Source organism: Schistocerca cancellata, chromosome 8 (assembly GCF_023864275.1).
Source record: "Schistocerca cancellata isolate TAMUIC-IGC-003103 chromosome 8, iqSchCanc2.1, whole genome shotgun sequence".
Taxonomy (NCBI): Eukaryota; Metazoa; Arthropoda; class Insecta; order Orthoptera; family Acrididae; genus Schistocerca; species Schistocerca cancellata.
The window spans coordinates 246,149,956-246,169,787 of record NC_064633.1 but is presented as its reverse complement, the minus strand read 5'-3'; the positions used below and the strand labels follow the sequence as shown (position 1 = coordinate 246,169,787).

The window sequence follows — 19,832 nt, the reverse complement described above, 5'->3', positions numbered from 1 at the left end:
GCTGATATCAGTCTAAGGGAGATAGTGTCTGAAACTAATCAACCAAGCGAGGAGTTTGTTTTTTATAGTTACAGATTGGAGTCGCCTTGATCGACGGACACTGTTCCATGTCAACCAGTCTGTGACAGCCATCACCATCGAGCCAACACACATAAAAACACCACAGCTGCCACCATGGTTACTGTCCTGGCATCACTTATACACCAGGAATAAAATCAGTCCCTGAACTTTTTGGAAGTATGATGCAGACTTAACATAAATCAACACTAAGTTAAAGGAGAACACTTCATGAGGAAGAGCTGGATATACTGTAGCATTACTTTTCCATTCAAATCAAAGGAAGAAGTCAGGATATATTTTTATGAATCCCTAAACTAAGATTGTCCATGCAAAGTGAAGATTTGGGTTCGCATCCTGATTCAAAACAAAATTTTAATCTTTCATGAAGGGCCAGAAGACTATAACATTGCCTAGGTTACTGAAGAGTGAATGTTCATTCCCTCATTGTGAGATGAAGTGTTCACGAATGCACTCATTTCAAGTATATTTCTTATAGACAATATTATGAAAATGATAGGTTGCTACTCACCACATAGAGGAGACAATGAGACTCAGACAGTCACAACAAAAAGACAGCTAGATATTTGAGCTTTTAGTCAAAAAGCCTTTTTTTAAAGTAGAAAACACACACACATTCACAAAGGCACAGCTCAGAAACACATGACCACTGTTCCTGGCCACTGAGGCATACAGCAATTGTGCCTGATATGAGAAGCCATATGTGGGTGGTGGGGATAAGGAGGAGGCTGGAGAAGGGAGGGGGAGGGATAGCAATGGATGAGTGGGGGAGAGTGTAGTGCTGCTTGTGGGAGCAGGCAGGGGTGTGGTGGGGATAGGGCAGGGCTGCTAGGTGCAGATGGGTGGTTTGGGATGGGGGCGGGTGGAAGAGAAGGAAGTGGCGATTGGGGGGGGGGGGGGGGCGAGAAGAGACAAGTAGATGTGCTGGTGGAATAGAAAGCTGTGGAGTGCTGGAGTGAGATTAAGGAAGGGAATAGGTCGATAAGGGACAGAGACCAGTGAAGACTGAGGCCAGATTAAGTACAAGAACGTAGGATATATTGCAGTGAGTATTGGTAGGAAGGATCCAGATGGTACAGGCTGTGCAGCAGTCGTTGAAGTGAAGCATGTTGTGTTTGGCAGCATGTTTAGTAATTGGATGGTCCATTTGTCTCTGGACCACAGTTACTCAATGGCAATCCATGTGGACAGCTAATCTTTTGGTTATCATGTCCACATGAAGAGGAGCACAATTATTGCACCTTAGTTTGTACAGCATGTGACTGCTTTCACAGGTAGTCCTACCTTTGATGGGATAAGTGATGCCTGTGACCGGACTGGAGGAGTAGGAGTGTAGGAGTAGGAGTAGGAGTAGGTGGTGGTGGTGGTGGTGGTGGTGGTGGTGGTGGTGGTGGTGGTAAGATGTATGGGACAAATATTGCCTCTAGGTCTTTTGCAGGGGAATGAGGCATGAGGCAAGGGGTTGGGAGCAGGGGTGTAGTAGGCATAGATAAGAATATTGTGTAGGTTCAGTGGATGGTGGAATGCCACTGTGGGACAGGTGAGGTGGATAATGGGTAGGGTATCCCTCGTTTCCGGAACGACGAGTAACAGATCAAACCTTGCCAGGAAATGTAATTCGGTTGCTCCAGTCCTGTGTAGTACTGAGTCTTGAGGGGGAGTGCTCCTTTGTGGCTGAACATTGGGAATGGCTGGTTACTTGGTTTGTAGATTAAAGGGACTAAACTGAGAGGTTATCAGTCCCTTTTTCCTTAATTACACAGGTCTTGGATTAAAACTATACCCCAAAAGAATCCCGTCACCTGAAATAAGGCGAAGAAACAAAATGCGTAGAACTGTGTGTGTGACCACAATGAAGGAGAAAACGAGAGTAGCAAGCCAAAATTGGAAACATTAACTAAAAGGAAAAAAGCAGTAGGTGTCGAAACAATATAGCAGATGGCCTTGGCTGGCTGATTGCAAGAATAAAAAGGAATGAGTCAACCACTCTGCAACACACTAAAATCTCCAGCCTAAAACCACTAGGCAAGAGAAAAACAGAGGGTGAATAGACAAACTCCAAGTCGAACAGACAGCATCAGAGGAAATGAAAAAGAGTTAAAATGCAGGTAGTGTGAGGGCCTGGGAGATAATGCCTGGCACTCACCCTTAGACTGAGAGATACACCCCCCCCCCTCTTGCATAAACCATAAAACCAGATCAGCTGTTGAGGCACTGTCACCTAACACCAAGGTAGCGCATCAGGAAGGTTAAAAGTCTGCCTCAGGGCAGCTAGATGGGACAGCCCAACAAGATACGGACTACTGTCCATTGAGAACTGCAGCAACACTGGGTTAGGTCCTAACGATGGAGGAGATGACCATGAGTCAGCCAATATGTCTGTTGCAGAATTGGCAAAGGACAATGGAGTCCCATGGCTTGCATGGATGACCTCCACATATTTGTTGTCTCCTTCATAGCACATAATTTACTGGGCATAGTTATCATGTGCCATTCGGTATTCCAGATCCTGAAAACTTTATGGTGCAATACTGATTGGAGATCAGTTTCCAGTGTGCTGATCTCCAGAGACGGTTTACTGGTAGCCTATTTTGGGCAGACTGTCAGCAAGCACATTTCCCGCGATTCCAACATGCCCAGGGATCCAGATGAAGGCCACCGAATGTCCATGTTGTTCGAGGGCATAAACAGACCCCAAGATAGTCATTACCAAAGGATGGTGAGGATAGCACTGGTGCTTAAGGAGTCACTACAGATGAGGAAGGACTCACCAATGAAGGAGCAGATATGCTCAAGAGAGAGTGAAAGATGGCTACCAACTCTGAAGTGAATACACTGCAGCCATCTGGCAAGGAGCGCTGTTCAGTATGTCCAGCAGGAGCATGAGCGAAGCCAGCATGACCATCTACCATTGAGCCATCAGTGTAGATACGGAAAGGGTCCTCCCAGATGCCATGAAGAGCACAGGGTGCAGCCAACTGCAGGTGGTTGCTCAAGTCGGTACCAATGATGTGTGTCAATTTGGATCAGAAGAGGTTCTCTCTGAGCTGACCATTTGCAGCATAGTCGACAGGACTGATTGCGGACCTCTGGTACAGACCCGAGTGGAGGGTCTGAATCAGAGGCTCAGACGGTTCTGCAACCGTCTACACTGCAGATTCCTCGACTCGTACCAAAGGGTGGTTGGGTTTCAGGTTCCACTGAATAAATCGGGTGTCCACTATGCGCAGGAAGTGGCTACAAGGTTAGCAGGGGCTGTGTGGCGTGGACTGGGCGGTTTTTTAGGTTAGAGGGTCTCGGAAAAACACAAGAAGGGCTTCAGTCACAAAGGGTGCAGGCCGAACACAGGGAGAACGTAGATACAGGAACCACTGGTATAATAGTTGTAAATTGTCGTAGCTGGGTTGGGAAAGTACCAGAGCTCCAAGCGCTAACAGAAAGCACTGATGCTCAAATCGTTATAGGCACTGAAAGCTGGCTAAAGCCGGATATAAGCTCAGCCGAAATTTTTGCGAAGAACCTAACGGTGTTCCGAGAGGATAGGCTAAACACGGTGGTGGTGGTGTGTTTGTTGCTGTTGGTAGTAGTTTAACTTGTCTCAAAATTGAAGTAGATACTTCCTGTGAGTTATTATGGGCAGAGGTCATTGTTGGCAACCAGAATAAAATAATAATAATAATAATAGGATCCTTTTACCGACCTCCAAGTTCCGATGATACAGTTGTTGAAAGGTTCAAAGAAAACTTGAGTTTGATTTCAAACACGTACGTGACTCATACGATAATAGATGGTGACGACCTTAATTTACCCTCAATATGTTGGCGAAAATACATGTTTAATTCTGGAGGTATGAATAAAATATCATCCAAAATTGTGCTAAACACATTCTCTGAAAATTATTTTGAGCAGTTAGTTCATATTAAGTGTAGACCAGATGTGGCTTGAATTCAAAGAAATAGATTTATACCAAATAAATTAACAAACAACGGAGCTGATCCTCCTCATTATACAAAACAGGATAGAACACTGTTGCAGAAACAACGAAACAAACATGCCAAATTTAAACAGACACAAAATCCCCAAGACTGGCGATCTTTTACAGAAGCTCAAAATTTAGCACATACTTCAATGTGAGATGCTTATAACAGCTTCCACAATGAAACTTTGTCTCAAAACCTGGCAGAAAATCCAAAGAGATTCTGGTCGTATGTGAAGTATGTTAGTGACAAGAAACAACCAATGCGTTCTCTGTGTGATAGCAATGGAGATACTATCAAAGACAGTGCTGCCAAAGCAGAGTTACTAAACACTGCCTTACGAAATGCCTTCACAAAAGATGACAAAGTAAATATTCCAGAATTTGAATCGAGAACAGCTACCAACATGAGTAACACAGAAGTAAATATCCTCGGAGTAGTGAAGCAACATAAATCACTTCATAAAAGCAACTCTTCTGGTCCAGACTGTATACCAATTGGGTTCCTTTCGGAGTATGCTGATGCATTAGCTCCATACTTAATGATCATATACAACTGTTCGCTCAACAAAAGATCCGTACCCAAACACTGGAAAGTTGCACAGGTGATACCAATATTCAAGAAAGGTAGTAGGAGTAATCCACTAAATTACAGGCCCATATCATGAACATTCACTCTTCAGTAACATAGGCAATGTTATAGTCCTTCTGGCCCTTCATGAAAGATTAAAATTTTGTTTTGAATCAGGATGCGAACCCAAATCTTCACTTTGCATGGACAATCTTAGTTTAGGGATTCAACATCCTGTTGCATATCGATGTTAATGATGTTGTACGGCCAGTGGAATGACACTGGGATTGGGACAGGAAGATCAGAAAGTGATTACTACTACACAGGTTGTCATGAACTCTCCAGTGAAGATATGGTAGAAGGCCAGGGCTGCAGACTGAAAAATCACTGGCCATGTAAGTGCCACTTGCTACACTGATGTGTGGGAGCACCAATATTTAAAAGATAAACATCAAGTTGTGTCAGCAGATTTTCGACATCTTTGCCACGGTCAGTGCTCATGGTTCCATCCCACAGAGGGTTATGGGCATTGAAAGCACACAGAATGAGGACAGGTGGGAGGAGTTCAGAAACCAGTGCAGCCAATACACTTTGAGTTACTTCACCAACTGGGGAAAGATACACACTGCAGACGGTAAGATACTGTGTTGTCCTTACCCTCACAGCCTCTAAAGTTGTTTGGTGAGGCACAGATTAACTATATACGGAGTAAATGACATATATACATACTCCACCTGACACCCTGTCATAGTCATTATGGTTCTTGTACTATCCCTGATAGCCACAAAGAGTGGGTGTCCACATTGCTGGAAACCAAGTTTCCTGAAGAGCAATGCAGAAAGCAGGCGGAGTGCTTAAGAGTTGTGGTAACTCAGCTACACAGTGGAAAAAACCGCCGCAATTCGACTGGAGGATTAACCTTTTGGTGTACTGAGAGGGCATGAAGGGAACAAGGAGGCAGTTTATGCCCCAGGGTCACCAGTGCCACTGGTTGAGTGCTTGTGGTGGTTGTGTCCATTGGTTCTAAGGCACCGGGGATATTTATGTCCTCGGGGGACACTAGGATCTCCACCTCATCCTCAGAATTGGAGCCTGCCGGAAATGATGGTGTGGGAGCCACCGGGAGCTCTTTCTTCTTTATAGGCTGCTTCTTTTTCTCCTTAGGTTTTGCTGGTCAGGTGGGCTGCTCTGAGTTGGTCTCAGGAACCGATGATGATCGTGAAGCCCTACGACCAGCAGCTTGTGGCTCCTTCAGCCCCTGGCTCGTGTACGGCTTCACAGCAGCAGAAACCTCAGAAGGTTGTGTCCCGAGGGACCCCTTCCAGGTGAGAGAAACAGGAGAAAGAGGTTGCTTCTCCAGCCGAGGAATGTGGACAGATGTCCCTGATGGCTTGGGGGGGGGGGGGGGGGCAATTGCTCCTGAAGTAAGTGGGAAGGGACCAATGGGAGGAGGAGTGTCCCCAACCCTCAAGGGGGCAGGTATAGTCTGGCTGCCCTAGGAGGGGGGGGGGGGGGGGGGGCACTGTAAGAGGCATAGTTGATGGGGATGTTGTTTTCATAAAGTGCGACATCATTGCCGTAACATGATGATGATGATGTCAAGCACACAGGGTTAAGATGGTCGTATTTCTTTGTTGCCTCTGTGTAGATCAGCCTGTCCAGTGTCGTATATTCCATCATCATCCTCTCTTTCTGATAAACAGTGCAGCCTGGTAAACAGAAAGAATGGTGCTCTCTGCAGTGGACACCAATGGGTGGAGGGGCACAAGGAATGGTCGTGTGACTGACATCCTCATTCCTGACATGGAGCCGGTGTTACATCGAGAGGACATGTGCACAAATTTACAGCATTTGAAACAATGCATAGGGGGAGGAACATAGGGTTAACGTCACACCAGTATACCATCACATTGACCTTTTCATGAAATGAATCGCACTCAAGGCTGAGATGAAGGCACCGGTAGCAAGACTGTTGTCCTTAGGGCCTTCTATACAGGCGTGCAACTAGTCATCAGACTGCAATAGGAGATCTTGATGGAAGTAATCCCCTGAACCATGTTTAAGCTCTTAATTGGAGGGGGGTGGGGGCTGAAGGAAACTGAGGCATCACCCAGCTTGGCACAGGTGAGCAATGCATGTGACTGGGCAGGGGATGCTGTTTTTATCAATATTGACCCTTCTGCATTTTGGACATTCCTGCAGTTTCCGCAAACTTGTTAGCTAAGATCTAGATGAAAAACAGAGGCTGGATTGTCATAAGAGATTCTCCATCAGACTTTGCACAAACTAAGTATTGGGGAGAATATGCCTCTCCTTGATCTTTACTCTTACATTCCTCCTGTAGTGTAGCCACAGAAGGGAATGATGTGGGGTCGTATTCCTAGCATTACATTGCACCTTACATCTCTTAGAGAATGCTGGAGATTTTCAAACACCAGTGTCGGACAACTTCATCTGCTTCATAGCGGGCCATCCACCCTGATGCCACCCACTTCGAACAGGGGCTCTCTCCATGGATGACACCCAGCCACAGCAGAAGCCATCTGGCAGGATGGCCATTGCTGGGAGTCCCAATGCCCCAGGCTGATGAGCATCTACCCCTTGGCATACGTGGAGAGTCAGCAGTGCAGGCATCAGCAGTGTGAGCCCTGTGCTGTCAGGGGGCTACAAACGAAAGGGTATATGATGACCCCCATCACGGGCTGGCTACCATGCTGGATATTGGATGTAAATGAAGAATCCATTATTATCGTGGGTACAGTAGAGGACAGTCCACAATGGATGTAAATTAAGCATGCCATTATGTGTCCTTGCCCAAAAGGCTGGGTTATGGGTGCATTACAATAATAGGTGTAGAAGGTCTCAGCGCACTTTGGATACATGATGCACCGCGTGAGGTTTCCTTCCCCAAATGGCCCACACTACGGTAGAATTTTTAAAGGTGGGGGTCAAATCCTAAAAGGGGACCGTAACTTCATAGGCCGAAAAGTAGGAGACTCCTTTTAGTCACCTCTTATGATGGGCAGTAATACCTTGGATCTGTTCTAGCCCCCAAACCTTCTAGAGGAGTTGGGAATGTGCAAGGTAGTAGGTGACTGGAGACACAAGGCTTGGGAAACTTGTCTCTGTACGAGGTTGGAAGAGAAATTTCTGTCTGTGAAGGCCTCAGTGATAGCTTGGTACATTTGGAGAGGGACTGCTTGTCACTACAGACCCAGTGACCATGGGTGGCTAGACTGTATGGAAAGGACGTCATGCAATGGAGTGAGTGGCAGCTACTGAATTGAAGGTATTGCTGATGGTTGGTTGGTTGGTTTGATATGGACAGAGATACTGATTTACCCATTTTTGAGGTGGAGGCAACATCAAGGAAGTGGTCTGGAGGAAGTGGTCTGGAGGAAGTGGTCTGGAGGAAGTGGTCTGGAGGAAGTGGTCTGGAGGAAGTGGTCTGGAGGAAGTGGTCTGTTGGGTTGAGGATGACCAGGTGAAGCAAATGAGGGAGTAGGTGTTGAGGTTCTGGAGCAATGTGTAAGGGTTAGTTCACACTCAGTCCAGATCACTAAGATGTGTGGAATTCTGGGTGGCTAGGAAGGATTCCTCTAAATTGTACTTGAATAGATTGGCATAGGATGGTGTCATGTGAATGCCCATTGCTGTACCACAAATTTGTTTCTAGGTGATACACCCAAAGGTGCAGTAATTGTGGATAAAAATGTAGTTGGTCATGGTGACCAGGAAGGAGGTTGTAGGTTTGGAATCTGTCAGGTGTTGGGGAAGGTAGTCTTCAATAGGAGCATTAGAGATGTTAGTGTAGAGGGAGGTAGCATCAATTGTGATAATAAGAGCACCATATGGTAAAGGAACAGGAACTGTGGAGAGTCAGTGGAGGGAGGGTAAGTTACAGGTAATAGGCTGAAGATGTTGGTCCATGCGAGCAGAGATTCCCACATGGGGACACAATAAGTAGCCATAATGGATTAACCTAAGTGGTAGCTTCATGGACTTTAGGAAGCATGAAGAAAGTAGGAGTGTGGGTGCTTAATCTTTGAAGGCATCACCTACAAACAGATCCAGGGTACAGGAATGAGCACCCACATGGCACCATCCTATGCCAAACTGTTCATGTCAACACCTCCTCTCCCATTTGCTTCACCTGGTTTTCTCCAATCCAACGAGCTGCTTTCCTTGATGTTGACCTTCACCTAAAAGATGGACAGACTGGTACCTAAATCCATATCAAACAAACCAAACACTAGCAATACCTCCACTTCAATAGCTGACACTCATTCCATACCAAGAAGTCCTTTCCATACAGCCCAACTACCCATGGCTATCACATCTGTAGTGACCAGCAGTACCTCTCCAAGTATACCAAGTATACCGAGGCCTTCACTGACTGAAATTACATTCCTAACCTTATACAGAAACATCTCCAGCATCTTGTCTCTCCTCCCTACCACCTCCCACAGTCCCACTCCCCTTGTGACTCACTTCAAAGGCAGGGCTATCTGTGAAAGCAGTCATATGATATACCAGACAAGCTGCAAGCACTGTGCTGCTTTCCATGTGGGCATAACAACCAACAAGCTGCCTGTCTGCTTCAATGGACTCTGACAAAATGTGGCCAAGACAGCTGGACTACCCGCCTGTACTTCACTTCAATAATTGCTTCAAAGCCTGTGCCATCTGGAACCTTCCTCTCAGCACGAGCTTTTCTGACTTGCACATTCCCATAACCTCCCTGGTCTCAACATTCGCTAGTCCTTGTCCTTCACACATCTATCCCCTACCCTTTCTCTTCCTGCACTTTTCTTCTTTTTCTACTCCCCTTCCCTGCACCTGCACCTAGCAGCACTAGCCTGCTTCATCATGTCCCTGCATGCGTCACAAGCATACTACCATTTCCCCCACCCAGCCTCTGCTATCCCTCTTCCTCCCCACCTGAGCCGCCTCCTTACCCCCTGCCCCCCCCCCCCCCCCCCCTCAATCGACAAATTGCTTCCGTCATTAGGCACAGTTGCTGTACACATATGGCCTCGGCTGCCAGAGACAGTGGTCCTGTGTGAGCAAGTTTTATTGTGTGAATGTATGATTGTTTTCTACATTGAATGAAGCCCTTTCAGCCGAAAGCTCAATGCGACAGAGCATATCCTCTGCATGGTGAGTAGCAATCTGTACTTTTCATAATATTCTCATTATTCCAGCCTGGATTTGCCAGTGTTTGATATTACTTTTTATAGAGTTATTTAACTCACCATTCTGAAATGAACATAGATGCAATCAAAATGGCTTAGCAAGGAAAGGTTTTAAAAATAAAATGAAAGAAACAATGCAGTGGATATGAAGAAAACAAGGAAAAGTTGTACAAAATGCAAATCCATTGTTTCAAATGACTAACAAAGCAACTCTTAATAACGTACTGTGATGTGTTTAACATTCACAGATTGAAAGAGAGATTTCTTACCCCTCTATAAATACATTTTCACCATCTGAAACATCAGCAAATTCTTCAATGGAATCATGAGGAGAACCCGGAGGAGTGAAGAACTTATCGTCATCACTGGGATTCCCGTCATTGTCAACATCACCACTGCCTCCACCAGCAAGTTCTATATTGCAAAAGAAATGCAAAAATTAAAACTCATCTTTCCACCAAGCACAGTTTTACTAATGTAATTGTATGGAAACAAAAGCTTAGCACATTACCTTTATGTTCACAATGCTTCTCAAAGTTATCGTCACCTGCAAGAAATTAGTAAAAATTAATTTTCATCAAGTACAATTAAATGAGACCAACTACTGGGGGCATGGTGGGCAATAGAGAGGGAAGGTGCAGGTGTGTTAGAAGAGTGCCAAGAAGGGATCAATATTCTCTCTCTCTCTCTCTCTCTCTCTCTCTCTCTCTCTCTCTCTCTCTCACACACACACACACACACACACACACAAGGTGTAAACAATAACTGTTTATGTCACACAGTGGTATAGACTTATGGTTTAATATAGGACACTTCTATCAAGTCAGGAAACCACCTCAAACTGGGCTACACAAACAACCTAAGCTACAGCACATGTGTGTCATGTGACAGTTTCAATATTCTCTCACTCTCTGCAAGCAAATTATCGGTCCGAGAGAGAGAGAGAGAGAGAGAGAGAGAGAGAGAGAGAGAGAGAGAGAGAGAGAGAGAGAATAGGACCTTTCTTGTAGTAAATTTAATCTAGTTAAATTCTGTACTGGTATACATTTTTGCTAGACACAGTGGTTTTTGAGTTATTCAAGAAAAATATACGAAAGTGACCTTCAAATGCACTGCCACCCCTGCACTCATCCCAAATGGTCAGGATTTTTTAGTATGTGTTTACAGCGCTTCTTCCATTACCATCAGATAAAAGTTTGCGACTACATAAATTATTTCCAACACTCAACCTTTATTGGGCTTCATTGACTGGGCTATTACACCACCAGTTTAGTCCTGCACTTACAAATTGTAACACTGATGTTTACGTAAATTTTACCTCTCAATTTTGTGGCTTTTGATAGCATAAAATTAACAAGTAAATCTTTTTTCCTCTGGTTTGTTACTATGAAACTAATGTGCATGTAAGGGTTAAGTTTAGATCAAATTGAAAAAATAATAAGTTTGTGAATAATGTTTACAGTAGACATTTTTTCATTAGTCTCAAGAGAAAAGTTAAGTTAGTAATCTTAACAAAACAGTTGATCAAGCCAGTGGCATAATAACCTAGTTAATGATGAACAAAAAAGGTCGAATGTGAGAAATAATTTGTGTAATCACAAATTTTTCTATTGTTGTGGGAGGGAGTGCCTTGAGCAACACATCAAAAATCTTGACAGGTGGTGTGCAGATGTGGGAGAGGGTGCATCTGAAGGTCATTTTTATGTATTTTCTTGAATAACTCTAAAACTGCTGCACCTCTAGCATAAACGTATCCCACTACAAAACTGGACTACATTAAATTTCCTACAACAAATGCCCCAGTAATTTTTTTTCCTCTAGGACTAATAATCTGAGCAAAGAGTGCAAGACAATATTGTTTCAGAAGTATTTGTAAGAAATTTGAGGCAATTTTCAGACACAATAGACCAGAAGTATCCTACATCAAATTCTTTATTTTGATTTCCTCTACATCAGGGGTCACTAAACTACAGCCCACGACTTCAGTTCATCCAGCACACAGACAATACTTGAATTTGCTTGATAAAATATTTGGAACACAAGATGTTATGATACAATTTAAATATATGTACTGTGTTTAGAATACTAGATGTTCACATGTGCAGAGCACTCTGTGGGAAAGACTTAGATATTTCTTGTGTGCTGAAACCAATCTTTTCTGCTGTGCACTATATACTTGGACATGCACTAAATCACACACAGTTCCAGCTTTTTCTTGAATAAATTGATTCTAAATTCTGTGGCTTGCCTTATCACACAGCAGTGAGGTGGCTCATCTGCGGTAAAGTCCAGTTTCGCTTTCATGAGCCCCGAAATGAAACAGATTTTTTTTCTCACTGAAAAATATGAAGCTGGTTCACAGTCATCGGATCCTACCTGACTGTCAAAGTTGTCACTTTTGATCAACATCCCATTCCACATGAATGAACTGAACTTGAAACTTCAGGAAAAGAATAAACTCATTTGTGATCCCTACAGAGTCATCAAAGAATATCAGAGAAAGCTGTCATTGTTTGAAGTGCAACTGGAAAGAAAAATCTTTTCTCATTTTTCACTATTTTACAGAATTTTGTGCAACGATCCCTAAAAGATGTCAACCTTGTTTTTCCAGGTAAAAAAAGTATTCATGTCGTGCATTTTTTGGAGAGATTTACAGATCTTGGCAGAACTGAGAGTGACATCCTATTCCAGAAGCCATTTGATTGTAACCTTGATAATGTGTCAACTGAATTACAGTTGGAGCTCATTGATTTATAAGAAAGTGACTTGTTGAAAGAGAAGCCCAGAGAAGAAAAACTTGTTGAATTTTACCATTGCTTAACTCATGTTTAGTTTCAAAAACTGAAGAAATTTTATACTGGTATGGTATCAGTATTTGGAACAACTTACATCTGTGAGTAAAAGTTTTCAGACATGAGATATATTACATCAGCAGATCAAAAGAGTGTGACTGATGAACATTTGAAAACAACTCTCTTGACTTGATGCAGAAATAACAAACCAAACATTAATTACATCTTGTGAGCCAAACATTAGTTTTACGAATCTCACAACCCTTTCTTTTTCCTGCTTAGTTTGTGAAGTTTGGGTATGTGCACACTAGGTCTGATTTAACTCTCTCTTTGCTATCACCACCTTCTCTGACAACTTTTTTAGTTAATAAATATGTTGGTTGCATGCCACTTGCCCAAGGTAAACACTGAATGCTGAATTTAGTTTTCTGTCTCTTTCCCAGAGCTTTCGTTCTAGCTTGCAAATATTGTTCAGAATGATCATGAAGCCCACACATCATTTTGTCAGTTATCTGATCCACTATGAGAAAAGTTCGATGCTATGCACCACAGTGGTGTTGTAAATAGGAATAGAGACATGGACAAATCTAAAAAACAATATACAAGAGTGTGCTGCGAAGTAATGCCTCCAAAGTTTTTATGTGAAAACTCTTAAAGCTTTTTAAATAAACCAAACATTATTAACATTCTATATCGTTATTCTTCATGTCTACATATTTATTTCTTGTCGTAGTCACCCTAGCAACAAGCCAATTTATTCCAACAAGAGACCAGTTTGTTGATGATGTCACTGTAGAATGTTTGACAATGTTGACAGAGCCACAACCTCACCTCTGTTTGCAGCATTTCACCACTATGAAAAGTTAAGTACTCAGAGGTGTTCTTGAAGTTTTGGAAACAGACGAAAATGGGATGGGGCAAGTTGAATTTAACATCACAGTTTTCATTCATTCTAAGCATGAACAAACCAATGTCTCATATTACTGATATCGATAGAAACATCACCGAACACAGCTTTCATTCTTCTATGGATTTCAACTGGAGGCACATTTTCACAGTTAAGAACTTAGTTACAGTAGGCGCTCTCACACACACTAACACAGTTACATTACATATCATCACGTTACACTCTACAGCTCTGAGCCGTCTAGAGACAAGGGTTTCAAGTTGTGTCTACGAAGTAAGGAAGTTGACTGAGTAGCATGCACAACACGTAATCAATCAACCGATATGAGAACAATGAATAAATTCTAGGGCATTACTTTTCAGTAAACCCTTGCATATTTTAGTAATGGATAAATATTTAGTGCCAACATAATGAAGAGAATACAAGAATGGCTCCAAAGTGAACTCCTAGAATAAACACACAAATGTAACAAGCAGTTAAATTAATACTACTGTATTCATGCTATAAAGGTTACACTGACAAGAACATGTACTTATCCTTATAAGAGACAGTTAAGAAATGTTGCAGGTAACATGCATTTTCTTGTGAGCACACATGCCATTAACAAAGCTGTACAACCTCAAATGATGCAACAAAAAGGAAAAATCTAAGTTTTAATTTACGTGAAAAACTCTCACTGATAGTGTCACAAATAAGACGGATATATAAGTTAACACAATAGCCAATATGGTTATAGCCACATACATACAGCCAGGATAAAAAAGAAAATTCGGTATATGAACTAATAGGAATAACTCACTGTATGCACTTATTTAGGCATAAAGGAAACATCTGCATGTAGTCCTGCTAATAACCACCTAACTGCATATCACCAACCCTTACATTGCACCTCTCATGATGCAGTTGGGACTTTTGCTACCAGACAAATGATTTCCCTAAGAAAGTGACGACATGGCCTGTGAGTCCTCCTCCAGGTGTACTTAATTTTTAATACATGTTTTCACATTACTTCTTTGTTTAAAGACCACACCATGCTGAGTCAACTTCAGCATAATGTTGAATACAATGCTCAATATGTTGCAAGGGAAAGATGAAGAGTTTTGGCCTATCGCAGGGATGATGTCAAAATCGAAGAAATATTGTTATAGGTATGCTGGTACATGCTGAACAGCAATGTAAATACAATATCAACTTCATCTGCAAAATAAATGTGGCACGAAAAGTTCTGGCAGGATGTAAAACACACACACCCCTGTACAGTTACCTTCAGCTAGCTGAATACATTATGCCAGGACTGTAGTTCAGCAGACCGTCTCGGGTGGGGAATTGTGTAGGGTGGAGTGGATGCAGGGAGAAATGAGGCAGGGCACAATGATGATTTCGGGATGGGTGGCTGACAGCCTGGAAGGAGGTGGCGAGTATGCGAGATAAGAATGGAATAGGGAATGGCATAAGCCTGTGAAGAGACTGGAGCAGGGTGTTCGGGGAGGGTCAATTGGGCAGGTCTTGCACCTGGGCCCTCCACATAGATACAGCCCTGGCGCAAGGTGCTGGGAGTGGAAGTGCCATAGAGTGGATCAGGATGATGTGTAGGTTGTGTGGGTGGCAAAGTACCACCTTAAGAGGCTTGAGAAGGGTTGTGGTTAGGATGTGTGTCATTTCCCATCACAATGACAGACAATCAAAGCACTGGGCAAGGACATGGTTCAGCTGCTCCAGTCCACAATTATCATGGGTACTGAGGGTGTGCTCCTTTGCAGCTGTTCTTGAAGGTGGTGAAGCAGTTAGGAGTATGTGAGGATATGGCACAGGAAATACGTTTGCCAACTATGTTTGGAGACTGATTATCTATCATCATGCCGAGAAATGAACATCCTATCCACAATCCTTCCCATCTCTCCTAAAGCAGTATTCCATCAACCACCCACCCTACACAATATCCTGGTCCTCCATATGCCACTCCCACTTCTAAACTCTTGCACGTGGGTCATATACCTGTGGGGGACCCAGATGCAAGACCAGTTTGATTCACCCACTCAGCACATCCTACTCCACTTGCATGTCTTCTCTAACTCAGGCAAGGCCATTTGTGAAAGCAGCCATGTCACACTAAATCTGCTGTAATAACTGCACATCATTTTATGTGGGTGTGACCACCAATCCAATCTCCACTTGTATGTATGGCCATTGTAAAACTGTGGCCAAGAAGAGTTGACCACCCAGTGGCAGAACACTCTACTGAGCACAACATGCTCAATTTCACGGGCTTCCTCACAACCCTTGAAATCTGCATCCTCCCACCCAGGTTAACTTTTCCGAAATTCATATGGAGGGGGGGGGGGGGGGGGCGGCATTAGCCTTGCAACAATGCACCGCTCCCATATTCCTCCTGGGCTCAATGTCCGTTCACTGAACCCACAACCTCTTTCCAACAATCTCTGTTTCCTCTGTCTTGTTGTCACCTCCTCCCAACCCACTTCCCCACATCACTGCCATAATGAACTGCACAAATTCTCTGGGTCCACTGCCCATCTGTTGCACTATTAACGACCACAAAGCCTTGTGGAAAACAGGTGTGACATTTGTTTAATACTGTCCAAAGCCAATTGCAAAAACAAGTTTGTGATGTTGATTTCATTTGCTAGAAAAGCCGAATGCAATATTTACTAAGACACAAAAAGGATTCTTCTCATTAACTAATTAGTAAAGAGTAATACAATAACAAGCAGGAACCATGCACAGCTTATGCACCAATTGGATGAAAAAACAGGCTGGGAAATGAACATCCTACCCACAATTCCATGAATTCCAAATGAAAAGTGTCTTGTACTTTCAGGACAATATGCTTGCCCAAAAGACACTTTGCAAAGGGTTATCTGGGTGGAGGGGGTTAAGAATGAAATGTAAGAAATCCACTGTTATTAAATAAATTTGGCAGTGAATGACTTCAAATATACTATATTTAAAGAAATATGTGGCTAGAATTGTTTTGATTCCAATGAAAACGTTATGCAAATCAGTGGCTGGTATTTCGCATCCAGCCAACTCAGCCACTATCTCAGATTTGGACGAAACTCTGCTTATTTGTACTCCCTATGAAGATAAGCAACCACACCAAATTTTACCATTATTATCTCCCTTTCTATTTCCATTTTCGGACACTTCAAAGTTCATATATTTTGTCATTTTTTACATTGTGATCCTACAGAATAACACTTGCTAACATTCTGAAAATAAATTGCCATGTTTTACTGATCATTTAACGAATGTGACATTAGGGAGTTGTGTACTCTACAGTATGAGGATTGTAGAAAAATATACCTATAAGTAAAATTATAATGAGAGGGAGAAAATGTATTTTTAAATTTTAAACAATGGAAAATCCAGGATGGAATGTATCAATATTATGAGAAGGAAAGTTGCTAATCACCATATAGCGGAGATGATGAGTCACAGATAGGCACAACAAAAAGATTTTCACACTTAAAGCTTTTGGCCAATGGCCTTTGTCAACAATAGACAGACATATGCACACTCACGCAAACGCAATTCACACGCATGACTGCTGTCTCAGGCAACTGAAACCACACTGTGAGCAGCACCAGTTCATGATGGGAGTGGCGACTGGGTGGGCGAAAGGAGGAGGCTGGGGCGGGGAGGGGGACGGATAGTATGGTGGGGATGGCTGACAGTGAAGTGCTGCAGGAAGGGAAGAGTTGGGGAGGGGAAGTAGCAGAAAAGGAGAGAAATAAATAAATAAATAATAAAAACTGGATGTGGTGGTGGAATGACAACTCTGTAGTGTTGGAATGGGAGCACGGAAGGGGATGGATGGATGAGGACAGCGACTAATGAAGACTGAGGCCAGAAAGGTTATGAGAACGTAGGAAGTATTGCAGGGAAAGTTCCCACCTGCGCAATTAAGAAAAGCTGGTGTTGGTGGGAAGGTTTCATATGGGTGTGAAGCAGTCATTGAAATAAAGGATATCATGTTTGGCAGTGGGTTCAGCAACCATGTGGTCCACTTGTTTCATGGCCACAGTTTGTCGGTGGCCATTCATGCGGATATACAGCTTGTTGGTTGTCATGCCTACATAGAATGCAGCACAGTGGTTGCAGCTTAGCTTGCAGAACACGACTGGTTTCACAGGTAGCCCTGACTTTGATGGGATAGGTGATGTTAGTGACTGGGATAAGTGATGTTAGTAGGTGGTGGTGGGAGGATGTATGGGACAGGTCTTGCATCTATGTCTATTACAGGGGTATGAGCCATGAGGTAAAGGATTTGGAGCAAGGGTTGTGTAAGGATCGACGGGTATTTGTGTAGGTTTGGTGGATGGTGGAATACCACTGTGGTAGGGGTGGGGAGGATAGTGGGCAGGACATTTCTCATTTCAGGGCATGACGAGAGGTAACTGAAACCCTGGCGGAGAATGTAATTCAGTTGCTCCAGTCCTGGGTGGTACTGAATTACGAAGAGAGTGCTCCTCTGTGGCTAGACGGTGGGGCTTTGGGAGTTGGTGGGAGACTGGAAAGATAAGGCATGGGAGATTTGTTGTTGTACAAGGTTGAGAGGATAATTAGTCAATGAAGGCTTCAGTGAGACCCTCGGTATATTTCGAGAGAGACTGATCGTCACTGCAGATGCGACGGCCACGGTATTTTTGTTGTGACTATCTGCGACTCGGCATCCCTGGTATGTGGTGAGTAGCTACTATCCTTTTCGTAATACTGTTACATTCCACCTTTGATTTTCCATTGTTCAAGTTAATTTAAGTACCTTTAAATAACTCAAAAGACAATGTGGATATTTTATAACAGTAACATTGTCATCTCAATCAGACACAAACCCACCTTCAAAAATTGTTAAGTTCTTCCAGCTGATGTTTCAGAACTTTCAACAACAGCAAGCACACGAAGAATGGGAATGGGGCAAATATCCCCTCATTTGGGCCAATGGAATGGTAGCGAAAGTCCTGAAGGGTGTATAAACTATACGGTAACATTATGTTTCGGTGTATTTTGTTCAACAATTATCCTGAAGTAACACAGATTGGTACATTTACAAGCTTCATGTATTGATGTGATTTGGACTTGCTAGTTGATAACATAAGAAACAATTTGCACCTACTAATTTCTTATAATATAGGTCCACAACACTATTAATATTTTAAATGACACCATATTAGCTTTAAGCTGATAACGTTCTCAGTTCACTATTGATATTGGAAATTCATGCCTTCTTCAAGCATCTACAAAGAGTTGAAAACAAATGTGATCTCTCTCATAAATTCACCTAGGTACAAGGAAGAAACAAATTAAGTTTCTGTCTATTCCCATGTCCATTAAATGGTCTTGGCCAAAACTTCAAAATACTTTCAAAGTTTCTGAATACTCAGCACAGCAAGCACAGAATCTATGTAAAGAAATGAGCTTCTCAGCAGAACCAAGCCTGAAAAGACTTAAACACAAAGCAATGGATTTAGTAATAAATTTTTAACAAAGAGATGAACAGTCTACCAATGTTGAAAAGTATAAAAGATGTTGAGAGCACAGAGGAAAAGCAATGTAAAAGAGACCAGTTGATTTTACGCAATTTGCATGAAATATATTCAGCCCTTAAAAGGATTTATTTTGTCCAAAATGGTGTGTTTTAGCAGGTGCTAACGCTGCTTTCTCAGTATGTGCCTCCATAATTCATTAAAGCATAATTTTACTAATGAATGCAGTACCACTTGAAGAAAGCTATAGATCTCGCAAAAAGATTGTATTTGAAACTTGAGTAGAGCAAAAGTGTTCTTTTCAGAGATCAGATCAGAACTGGTCACTCAGTGGAATGAACTAGCTCTTTTTCATGACTCAGCACTCACCATTCACTCACAAAAATAAGTAAAAGGAAAGTACATTGCCTTTTTAATTCAGGTCACTAAACCTATATTTTTATCTGATTTGGTCCTATTTTGGAAGAGGAGTAACAATTTTGTGTTATGTCCCTAGTAATTTTCAGATACAGAAGTTTTAAAGTTTGTCTGCAGCAAAAATTATAAATACTACATCCAAAATCTAAATATTTTTTATAGAATAGAAACATTTTAATAATGAAGACTGATCCCTGTAATAATTTGAAACTTTTATTGAAAAGAAATATAAAAATGATAACAATTGTAATTGAAGTGTATCTGCAGTAATCATTTACAGCCAGTATTATCATGTACGTTTCCATATAGAAAAAATTAATCTATATTGTCATTTATAAATAAAATTTGACCCATTTTAGTCGACAAGAGTCTCTTTCTCTTCCTAGTGCACACTT

At 42.4% G+C, this 19,832-nt stretch overlaps 1 protein-coding gene across 1 annotated transcript in view; it reads right to left on the bottom strand.

Moving 5' to 3' along the window:
* Nucleotides 1–19,832, bottom strand: part of LOC126094807 (ankyrin repeat and LEM domain-containing protein 2) — a gene marked incomplete in the record, with an annotated part of 116,271 nt that overhangs the window by 17,980 nt on the left and 78,459 nt on the right. Inside the window, 2 exon segments of the mRNA XM_049909378.1 lie at nucleotides 10,090–10,234; nucleotides 10,332–10,367. Of these exon segments, the coding sequence (XP_049765335.1) occupies nucleotides 10,090–10,234; nucleotides 10,332–10,367 (181 nt within the window).